At 39.8% G+C, this 12,237-nt stretch overlaps 2 protein-coding genes across 3 annotated transcripts in view; both read left to right on the plus strand.

Annotated features, from left to right (window-relative positions):
- pvrl2l (PVR cell adhesion molecule related 2 like) overlaps positions 1-12,237 on the plus strand; it is a 341,306-nt gene that overhangs the window by 213,961 nt on the left and 115,108 nt on the right. The gene's annotated exons all lie outside the window — the stretch shown is intronic.
- LOC147303407 (uncharacterized) lies at positions 5,554-6,842 on the plus strand. The gene has a single exon (XM_086280137.1). The coding sequence runs from the start codon at positions 6,140-6,142 to the stop codon at positions 6,830-6,832; it is 693 nt and encodes a 230-aa protein (XP_086136263.1). The 5' UTR covers positions 5,554-6,139; the 3' UTR covers positions 6,833-6,842.

The following is a 12,237-nucleotide window of genomic DNA, read 5'->3' on the forward strand; positions in this document are numbered from 1 at the left end:
GATTCATATATGAAGGAGGACATATTAGGAATAGGGTGAGATGGAGGCAGATGATCCTCTGCAGTGACTGAAAGGGAGGGAGAAGCTGAAAGAAGAAGAGCATTTTATTGTGTTTCGTTTAAATTATCTGCATTAAAAACACGTGGGAAACACCAAGACTCGGCCCAGATATCCACTGGTTAGACCAGGAGCCCCGAAACACTGGCCGTTGCCCTTGAGAATAAGTCAGCAGACTAGCTCCAGATTGAGATCAGTCATGTTATATGATTTCTCCCGGCTAACCTCAGAAAGATTTCATTAAAAGAACAATTTCTCTTTATAATGAAACTCGAAAAACTTTTTGTTGTATGGGCAGCAATATCTTCCCATATAGAGTAATGGACCATCTAACATTATTATAGCTGTGTGTTTGAGTCAAACTGTGTTGTAACTTTTAACTTTTACAACTGCGATAAGTCTTGACTTTAAGAACAACTGGTGAAACTAGGAGCATAAACCCACGCATATTAACAGATGTTCATCACTTCAGACCTTCTGTCCAACCAGGAGTTGTTTCCTCCTCTGGGCTCTATGAATCTCCCACTGCAGTCAGGAAGGGTGACTCACTCCCATCTAGAATAGGTTTAAACCTATCTCACCTTGTGTTGTGCTTTCTGACTCTCGCGCATATTTTCCTATCTGCTGGCAAAAAACAGTCCCTTTTCTCTCCTTTTTGAGGTTATTGTTATTTATATTCCTGTTATCAAGAATCCCTGCACTACTGCAGTGCCTTTAACCCTGCACTCATTACTGTTCGGATTGTCGTTGAGGCAAATACGATTGTTTCTCTCTGTGAAAAACAAAACAAAAAACCTGAAAAACAACACCTTAACCTTAAGAAAAATACAGAAAAAGCAAACACTTTAATGTAAGCTAAATTATCAGCTGTTAGTAAGGATGCAGGACCAATGTATCTTTGTGAGCTTAATTCACTGTTATTTAGTGCTGCTTGAGATGAAAAGCATTAAAAGAAATTAGGATTCCTGCTTTGACAAAATGATTGCTGACAGGCAAGAAAAATGCATTATTCTGAAGTTATGAGTCATCCAAAAATGTTTGTGGAAGGGAGAGTGAGAGAGTTTTTGGTGGTGGGGGAGTTTTTAGCTCTATTGAAACATGATGTGCCTCACTACAGAAAACCTCCCTACTGATAAATTGGTATTGACATAGTACAATGGCTAAAACCATTCAAATAAAGCTTTTTGTGCTTTAAGAAAAATCACAGTTAGAAGATGAGCCTGCTATCTCAATATAGGTAAAAATTAGACCCGGATATATACTATAACTGTCATGAACTAGCTGTGTGCAGACAGGAATTGGACCTAAACGCAAATTACTAAAATTACTAAACTAATTACACGGGGAGGCACACGAGGAAGCACAGCCAAGAGGGAGGACGCAACGCAGAACTGAGGGAGACGCGGACATAAATACACAGAAGGATAACGAGGGAAGTCTGAGCACACGGGGAACACAGCTGATACTAATAATTGTAACGAGACAGGACAGGAGCAAACACAACGTGACGTACACTGATGGGAGACTATCAAAGCAAAACAGGAAGTACACAGAGACGCAGACAGGAGGGGTAGAGAGAACACGGGGAGAGCGCAGACCTGATGGGCTGGGCAAGTCATGGAATAAAACACAAGGAGGGGAAACAAGGCATGAGAATTCACAGATACACGGAGGGAGACACAGGAGGTAAAGACACGAGGGGAAATCTAATAAACGGCATCTAAACAGAATAACCTAGCAACCTTTAGAATAAAAAGTGGACCTAAAACAAAAATACAGGAAAACACAAAACACCGGGTAGAAGTCCCGGGACCATGACAATAACGTGTTTTCACCAGCCAAATATCCCATATGACAAAATTTCAACCCATCCCTATGACGAGTTTCAGAATACCGAGGTAAATCTTTGCATATGGACAAGTATAGCTTTGAGTTTTAAGTGTACCACACCAGAAAAAGCAGGGGTGGGATATAGCTTCTGATATCGTCCAATGACCCTATCATTAAGGTCATTTATATGGACATATTGCATGTTATGTTCATACAATAAAAGCTTTTCATGGGTAATTTTGCTCCACTTTTGCCATATTGAGATAACCTGAAATTACTGAATTACCAACACTGGCATATAGCCCTATGTATCCTGACCACTCCTGACATGTGATGTATCATCACAAGTACTTGTTACATTGCCATGAAAGTAGCTGTCTGTTTGTGCTGCCTTGATAGCCAATCCCAAGGACTTTGATAATACTCTTGACTTCTGCAGTCCGGCCACTAGATGGACAAAATGAATATTTATTTATTTTTGTAAAAAAATGGATTGGTACTTATGTAGCACTTTTCTACTCTAATTGAGCACTCAAAACACTTTTTACGACAAGCCTCATTCACCCAATCACATACACATTCATACAGCACTTTTATTCTATGCCTGAGCACCTTTTCGAACATTCGCACGCTCACACAAACGGGGGCTACTTGGAATTCAGTATCTTGCCCAAGGACACTTCAGCATGTAGACTAGAGGAGCCCGCAATGAAGTTACCGGCCTATAGATTAGTATTCGTATATAGAAGACACATTTCATCCATTGAGCCACAGCCCCATACATATATAACAACATTCATGATTTTTATAGAAAGAATCCTGAAAGTACTTTTCTGTAAAACGTCTTGGAAAAAATGCAACGTTGAAAGTGATCAGTATTTTCTCTTTTTAAACCCTCTGACATTGGCCTACAAAATGGACTGAACAGTAGATCCGTTTTTGTTTTTAGCTTTGCAAAAATATGTGTGAATTTGTGTTGAAGGTGCATTGACTTCAGGTCTAAGGGTGTTGTGTATCCACACATTCTCCTTATCATCACACAGACTCACACCTCAAAGCCAAGCTCTGCATTGCAATCTGCATTAAAGATGTTTCTCCTGCATCTTCTGCGCTCGTATCTATCAAGCCACCTCTTTCTGCCGTCTCCCTCATTATTCATTCTTTCATACCTCTTTCTGTCGGTCTCTTTCAAACACTCCAACTAGAACTTATCTTTTATCCCACCCTACACACCTCTCCTCTCACGTTAACAAGAACAAGACTCCTGAGCTCTCGCTCCCTTTCTTCTTCTTTTACTTTTCCTAACTAGTTCCTTCTCTCCATCTGTTCTGCAGATAAAAGGAGGCTCTGGTCTCTGTCTGCAGGGGTTTAAACTTCCTTTTTGATTATTCCAAGGAAGCTGTCGGACAGCTGCTATCTCTCGCAAGATGTTATCAGGAAAAAAACAAAACGGCTCATATTTACTGAGCATGCTGACCACTGGTCTATTTTGAAAGTCAGGAAGTGTTGCTTTCTATGATAACGCAAGCTAGTCGTGTGTATTAGATATATATGCTGCTCAAAAAAATAAAGGGAGCACAAAAATAAGACATCCCAGGTCTGAACGAATTAAATAGTATTATTAAATACTTTGTTCTTTACATAGTTGGATGTGCTGACAACAAAATCACACAAGAATTATCAATGGAAATCAAATTTAGCAACCCATTGAGGTCTGGATTTGGAGTCACACTCCAAAAATTAAAGTGGAAAAAAACACTGATCCAACTTTGATGTAATGTCCTAAAAACAAGTGAAAATGAGGCTCAGTAGTGTGTGTGGCCTCCATGTGCCTGTATGACCTTCCTACAACACCTGGGCATGCTCCTGATGAGGTGGCGGATGGTCTCCTGAGGGATCTCCTTCCAGACCTGGACTAAAGCATCCACCAACTCCTGGACAATGTGTGGTGCAATGTTGGTGGATGGAGCGAAACATGATGTCCCAGATGTGCTCAATTGGATTCAGGTTTGGGGAGCGGGCGGGCCAGTCGATAGCATCAATGCCTTCATCTTGCAGGAACTGCTGACACACTCCAGCCACATGAGGTCCAGCATTGTCTTGCATTAGGAGGAACCCAGGGCCAACTGCATCAGCATACGGTCTCACAAGGGGTCTGAGGATCTCATCTCGGTACCTAACGGCAGTCAGGCTACCTCTGATGCACACATGGAAGGCTGTGTGGCCCCCCCAAAGAAATGCCACCCCACACCATTACTGACCTGCTGCCAAACTGGAGGATGTTGCAGGCAGCAGAACGTTCTCCACAGCATCTCCAGACTCTGCCACGTCTGTCACATGTGCTCAGTGTGAACCTGCTTACATCTGTATAGAGCACAGGGCGAAGTTGTCAATCTTGGTGTTCTCTGGCAAATGCCAAACATCCTGCACGATGTTGGGCTGTAAGCACAACCACCACCTGCGGACATCGGGCCCTCATGCCACCCTCATGGAGTCTGTTTCTGACCGTTTGAGCAGACACATGCACATTTGTGGCCTGCTGGTGGTCATTTTGCACGGCTCTGGCAGTGCTCCTCCTGTTCCTCCTTGCACAAAGACGGAGGTAGTGGTCCTGCGGCTGGTTTGTTGCCCTCCTATGGTCTCCTCCACGTCTCCTGATGAACTGGCCTGTCTCCTGCTAGTGCCTCCCTGCTCTGGATACTACGCTGACAGACACAGCAAAACTTCTCGCCACAGCTCGCATTGATGTGCCATCCTGGATGAGCTGCACTACCTGAGCCACTTGTGTGGGTTGTAGACTCCGTCTAATGCTACAACTATGCTACCGAGAAGTGGTCTGTGGTCACCATCTGCAGAATCACTCCTTTATTAGGGATGTCTTGCCAATTGCCTGTAATTTCCACCTGTTGTCTATTCCATTTGCACAACAGCCTGTGAAATTTATTGTCAATCAGTGTTGCTTCCTAAGTGCACAGTTTGAATTCACAGAAGTGTGATTGACTTGGAGTTACATTGTGTTGTTTAAGTGTTCCCTTCATTTTTTTTGAGCAGTGTAGATAAAAAAAACAAAAAACAAAACATATAATATAGACTTACCAGTTTCATTTGTTGTGAACAATGCAGTTACAGGGAGGTATATCACAATCTAATTTTCTGTTTTTCCGCTTTCCTCGTCTGGTGTTTTCAGTCATATTACACAGTTATTAACCTGTAATTTTGAGACAGCTTCAATCTGCCTGACACTAAAATAGAGAGGAAGAGGTCAGCTGTAGAGAAATTGGATAAACATGGTGGTTCTTCCCATAGAGGTAGTGATGGCAAGGCATGTCAATCAGCTGTCATCCAAGATTTATGAATGCGAGACGAGGATGATAAAGCTATCATCGCCGGTATTAACTGTCATTTCTAATAATAACATGAAATCAAAACAAATCAGCTTGATGCTGTTCACTGTGTTTGCTTACTTACCTGCAAAAAATACATCATACCTGGAAAAAAAATTAGATTTGAATTTAAAGTAGAAGGCACCTCATTTGTGGTGGAACAGAACATGACCAATCAGGCTTAAATAGCAGTGCTTTCAAATACTGTCTTTATGAAGTCCTGCGAACATGCTTCGTGTTCCACTATGTGTGAGTGCACCTGTTTCCACTTCCAACACGTAATAACTGTAATCCTTTCACTCTGCTCAGCAGGTTGTTTTCTCTCATTTGTACTGATGAGCGGCTGTGAACAATGGTTGTGTGAGTAGGTGAAGAGCCTGAGAAGTTTTGTCTTCTACACACAAACGGTTGTTTTCAACTTCAGCAGCAGAGGTTCGAGTAGTGATTTTAGAAGACAAGCCAGGTGTGCGGCAAGCACAGTTGTCTGCTGGAGCCAGCAGGCCACAGCCAGCAGACCCAGCCAGGCTCCACCATCAGCCAGCAGGCCACAGCCAGGCTCCACCATCAGCCAGCAGGCCACAGCCAGGCTCAGCAGGCCACAGCCAGGCTCCACCATCAGCCAGCAGGCCACAGCCAGGCTCCACCATCAGCCAGTAGGCCACAGCCAGGCTCCACCATCAGCCAGCAGGCCACATCCAGCAGACCCAGCCAGGCTCCACCATCAGCCAGCAGGCCACAGCCAGGCTCCACCATCAGCCAGCAGGCCACAGCCAGGCTCCACCATCAGCCAGCAGGCCTAGCCAGGCGCCATCATCAGAAATTCCGCTTCCGGGTCCCTCGTGGTGGCCGCCTCGTGCTCTCGCTTCAGTATGCCACCCAAGAAAGGCCCAACACCAGAGGAGGTTGAGGACATTAAAACCTCCCTCGGAGCGCTGTGCGGAGACGTGGCCGCAGTCAGGGCACAGCAGGAGCTGCTTCTGGGACTTCTGGAGGAGGTAAAACAGCTACGCCTCCAAAATGCCGAGAAGGACAGACGGATCATGGATCTCGAGCGGCGGGTGGATGAGCTGGAGCAGTACACCCGTACGAACGACGTGGTCATCAGCGGTATTAAAATCAAGCCGCGCTCGTACGCGCGCGCGGTGGCCGGGAACGTCGGGGAGCCCAGCGACGAGGAGACCCGCTCGGTAGAGCAACAGGTGGCGTCCTTCCTCCAAAGCAAGGGGATAGAGATGGACCTGGAGCACATAGAAGCATGTCACTCACTGCCCAGGAGGAGTGACAGACTGCCGGCCATCATTATGAGATTTGTCAATCGGAAGAACAAGGTCGCACTGCTGAAACAAGGACGCAAACTGAAAGGCACGGACGTTTTCATTAATGAGCATCTGACACGAAAAAACGCAGACATCGCGAGGAAGGCAAGGCAACTGAAGAAGAACGGTAAAATACAACATACATGGGTAACAAACTGTAAGATTTTCATTAAGCTAAACGGGACACCAGAAGAGGCAAAAGTACTGATAGTGAGGAACATGGAGGATCTGGACAAGTATAACTGACACCAATGTATCAATTATACCAGGAAATGACATGGACACGTTGAAATTAGTTCTTCAACAGAAAGTAATTGATCTAGATTGTGAATATAAGGAGCATAATATAATAGATCCAGAAATAGATTCTGAAAGTAACTTTCTCTCTTCTTTTGTTAAAAATTGTAATTATTTCACTCAGGAACAATATGAAAAAGAAATTAACCTAGACGGGAAGCTCTCATTAATTCACTTTAACAGCAGAAGTATGTACTCTAATTTTGATTTCATTAAGGACTATTTGCAACAATTTTCTCGCCCCTTTAGTGTTATAGCCATCACTGAAACTTGGTTCAATGTCGATAAAGGAATAGATTTTTGTTTGAATGGATATGATTTAAAATACATGAATAGATTAAATAAGGCGGGCGGCGGGGTTGCTATATATGTTCATAACTCTATAAAATATAATGTTGTAACAACTATGTCTATGGCTATTGATGGAATTTTGGAATGTTTGACTATTGAGATTATGAATGAAAAAAAGAGAAATGTTATAATAAGTTGTATATATCGGACACCCAGTTCAAGTATTGACACTTTTAATGAATGGATAGAAAAAACGTTTGCTTCGGTGAACCAAAAATTACTATTTATCTGTGGTGATTTTAACATTGATTTGCTAAATCCAACAAGGTTAAAAGCCATTGATGCCTTTACTGACACAATGTACAGCTTATCACTATATCCAACAATAACAAAGCCAAGCAGAATAACATCACATAGCGCCACTATTATTGACAACATTTTTACTAATGTCATGGATTTCCAAATTAATAGTGGTCTGCTTGTCTGTGATATAACTGACCACTTACCAGTTTTTACTTTGTGTGACTGTGATTTAAAAAAAATAGATACCAAGATCATGATAGCAAAGCGAACAATAAATGAAGAAGCAATTCATGCCTTCAATTTCGATTTAGCACAACAAGATTGGAGTTCGGTGTATGAAGAGTCAGATGTGGACAAGGCTTATGATAATTTTCTAGATATTTTTACTATGTGGTACAATAAACATTGTCCTGTAAACGAACACATGACAAAGAAAAAAAAGATAAAAAGTCCTTGGCTCACAAAAGGAATTATTAATGCTTGCAAAAAGAAAAACAATCTGTATAAACAGTTTATCAAAGTAAAAACAAAAGAAGTGGAACAAAGATATAAAGCATATAGAAATAAATTGACTGATATTATAAGAACGAGCAAACAACTTTATTATAGAAGAAGATTATATGAAAATAAAAACAATATAAAAGGAACTTGGGATGTGTTAAACAACTTAATTAAACAAGGATCTTCTGGAACATCATATCCTGAATATTTTACTGATGCAAATGGTGAAAATCACAACATGAGTAATATTGTCGATGGGTTCAATAAATTCTTCATAAATGTTGGCCCTGAACTAGCAGCGGACATCCCGTGTCATAAAAATGAAAATATCAGTAATATAAAATCAAATCCCTTTTCACTGTTCCTCTCAGCTACAAATGAGCAAGAAGTAATAAATATCACATTAAAATGTAAAAGTAAGTCTTCAATGGATTATCATGACATAAATATGTCTGTAGTTAAACAGGTTATTCTGAATATTGCTAGTCCCTTAACATATATCTGTAATTTATCATTTCAGTCCGGTTGTTTTCCAAAAAAAATGAAAATTGCGAAAGTAATACCACTATATAAAAGTAATGACAAACACAGTTTTACCAATTATAGGCCTATTTCTCTACTGCCTCAATTCTCAAAAATTCTAGAAAAACTTTTTAATTCAAGATTAGAAAAATTCCTTGAAAAACATCAAATAATAAATGTTGGTCAGTATGGTTTCAGAACGCAAAGAACCACTTCAATGGCGATAATTGAGGCAGTAGAAGAAATTACTGATACACTGGATAAAAATAAATATGCAGTTGGTATTTTTGTTGACCTCAAAAAGGCCTTCGACACAATCAATCACTCAATTTTACTGGATAAATTGGAAAGATATGGTATTCGAGGGAAAGCTGGTAACTGGTTAAAAAGTTACCTAACAGGTCGGGAACAATATGTTAGCATAGGGCATTACCATTCAGAGAAACTTGGTATTACATGTGGTGTTCCCCAAGGGTCAGTGTTGGGACCAAAACTTTTCAATGTATACATAAATGATATTTTTGATGTTTCTCAAGTACTTAAACTCATACTGTTCGCAGATGACACCAACATATTTTTCAGTAGCGATGATTATACTGATCTTGTAATGACTGTAAACAGGGAGCTAAAATTAATAAAAAAATGGATGGACATAAATAAATTATCATTAAATATAAATAAAACTAAAGCAATGTTTTTTGGTAATTTAAAATATAATGTAGAATTACCAATTATCATTGAAGGTGTACCAATTGATAATGTGAGTGAAAACAAATTTTTGGGAGTTATAATTGATAACAAAATTTCATGGAAACCCCACGTCAGACACATAAAAACCAAAATTTCCAGAAGCCTCGCAGTTTTGAACAAAGTGAAACAATTCCTTGATAAAGATGCACTTCGTACTCTGTACTGTACCCTGGTTCTTCCATATCTTACATATTGTGTGGAAGTGTGGGGAAACACATATAAAAATACAACTAATCCATTAGTCACAGTACAGAAACGAGCACTGCGTATTATTCACAAGGCTGGTTATCTAGATCATACTCACAAATTCTTTCTTCAGGCAAAGTTACTTAAATTCCAGGATCTGGTTAATTACAATACATCCATAATTTTGTATAAAGCTTTTACTAAACTTTTACCGGCAAATTTACAAACTAGATTTGAAATTCGAGAAAAGGTTTATAATGTGAGAGGCTTTGGAGAATTCAAATTACCCAGAACTCGAACAACCCGTAAAGGCTTTTGTGTGTCTGTATGTGGTGTGAAAATCTGGAACAGTCTGAGTTTACAATTGAAACAATGCAAAAATATTCATAGATTTAAATTTCTCTACAAACAGTTGGTCTGGTCACAGTATACTCAATGATGGGTTTTAGTGTGCTCTGTAATGTCTGTCCTCTTACCATTGCTGGTATGGATTCCAAAATAAAAAATAAAAAATAAAGTGTGCGTATGTATGTACATATATGTACTTGTGTGTGTAGATATATATGTATGTATATGTATGTGTGTCTGTTACTTGTAGTTATTACTGCCTGTTACCTGTGGTAATGCAATTTATAATTTATATATTCTGTATTCAGTTATGAAGGCTCTAATTGTTGGTTGCGAGCTGCCGCTTAGATGCTTGTATCTGCCCGGGGCTGTTGATGGGTCTGTATGCAATGATGGGCGTAGCTGCGGGAAGTTTATTGTTTTTTTTTGTTGATGAGTGAGTATAGGGGTGGGATTTAATAAGTTTTCTTCGTCCCACTCCTTTTTCAGGCAAGTTTTGTTTTTTGTTTTGTGTATTTTATGTTCAATATAGGTATTTGTTGTGCCTGAAAATGAATAAATAAATGAATGAAATGAATGAATGAATTTCTAGCTTTTCACTCTGCCTCAGTTGTACCAGAAAAACATGCTCCATTATATTTATTCTGTTTAGCATTTGTATGTTTTGATTAGATTTACAATATAGTTATAGAAAACATCTGATTTCCCTCGTAGAGGTTAAGCATATCATCTACTGAAACTTGGCAGTTTGGGTTGTTTACGTCCAAAATTAAATATAGATAAATTGTTTCTGTTTGTGCCATTAATCCGTCTAGATTGTTTTGGTGTCAGCTGCCCAGTGTTGGAAATGTTTGTCTTCTCTTCAACCTGATGGAACAATTTTTCCAGGAATTATTACTCAGAGAAATCTACAAATCTTTTTCATGTCGTAACTGTTTTCTTTTGACTGAACACAAAGAAATGTGCAGCCGGTACGGCTCAGGGGATGGGGGACAGCATAAATTTTTTTCATCCTGTCGTGCTGTCACAAGAACGAGATTCACATGGTTGATGCAACCAGTTATTCAGTTAGTTTGGTAGAAACATATTTTTTGAGCACCACCGTGCATGGCATTTATTGCCACTATATTCAAGAAAAGTAATGTAAGCCAATAATCTGCACAAAGCAATCCAAGTCTCTCTCTCTTTCTCTCTGTTCATGCATATATGATTGAATCTTAATTCATAGTGAACAATATGCATAGAAGTAAAGAGTCGCTGAATTACTTCCTGATACACGACAACATCATTAGCTAATATTTGCATTGGGTAAGTTAGCAAACCTCAGCTGTTAAGTAAACAAATGTACTAAGAATGTCTCATTTGTGATACAAACAAGAGTGTCCTTTTGGCAGGACACTTCAAACTGCAAACAGCCACTAATTATTCAACATTCTAAATCTATTTAGTAGGAAATATTAATCAAACGGGGGGAAAAAATCACATCCTTAACAACATGTATTTATTACCTTCCTCCTTAAGTTGTTTTGAAGTCTCATTATGGTCTGTCAAACAGATTTCTGACACGTAGAAGTTTCTTTTTTTAGTCTTTTTTTAGTCTTTTTTTTTTTTCTTTTTGCATTTTGGCAACATCTTGCATTGAATAACAAATAACTAACGTTTAATGCCTTGAAAGGTTGCTATAGCCTGCTGAACTGAGCAGTTTATGTCATACTTTTGCTTGTAGAAGACAATGACTGGATCGGTCATGGTGCTGGGATTTACCCACTGAGTGTTTTATGAGTTTTAGTTTTATTCTTTGATTATTGTTATTTTCTCAGTGTTTCCTGGTTTATTTTGAAAGAGTCTTGTGTGTCTTCCTCTGTCTTGCTTTGTTCATTGTCAGGTCGTCTCTTTATCCCACGCCACAATTCTCTCTCACGTCTCATAGTTCTTAGTTCATAGTTCATAGCTCCTAGTTCTTAGCTCTTAGTTTATGTTTTTCAGTTTTTCGTTCTAATTTTGATGTTTTGGATTTAGTCCTTGCCTCACCTTTTGTTTTGTCATTTTTCATTAGCCACAATTAAAGGCTCGCTTTTTGTTCTAACTGCTCTGGTCTCCGGTCTGTCTGCATTTGGGTCCATCATTCTCAAACACACCTGTATACCCCGCCGTGACAGGGTCTGCATCAGAAGTTAATGAGGGTGGTATTGGTGTATGCAGCTACCCTTGTAACAACCAAAAGTTCATTATCTGGCATCTTTATGGGTGAAAGGACTAAAACAAAGAAGTTATGCTAAAAAACTCCAGACCCAGGGATCGATGATCAGGAGTGTCAGTAGCTCTAAACAACAAAAACTTCAAACTGATTTGTGCCTCTGGGAACTTTCATTGACTTCTTCTAATTAATAACTCTGTGTAACCTGAGAAAGAATATGATGCGCAATCAATCCATCTACAGGGGACTTGGATGA

This window comes from Aulonocara sp. 'chitande type north' Nkhata Bay, linkage group LG22 (genome assembly GCF_057382095.1).
Source record: "Aulonocara sp. 'chitande type north' Nkhata Bay isolate Kocher_YH1m ecotype deep benthic linkage group LG22, A_spYH_male_GT1.1, whole genome shotgun sequence".
NCBI classification, from domain to species: domain Eukaryota; kingdom Metazoa; phylum Chordata; class Actinopteri; order Cichliformes; family Cichlidae; genus Aulonocara; species Aulonocara sp. 'chitande type north' Nkhata Bay.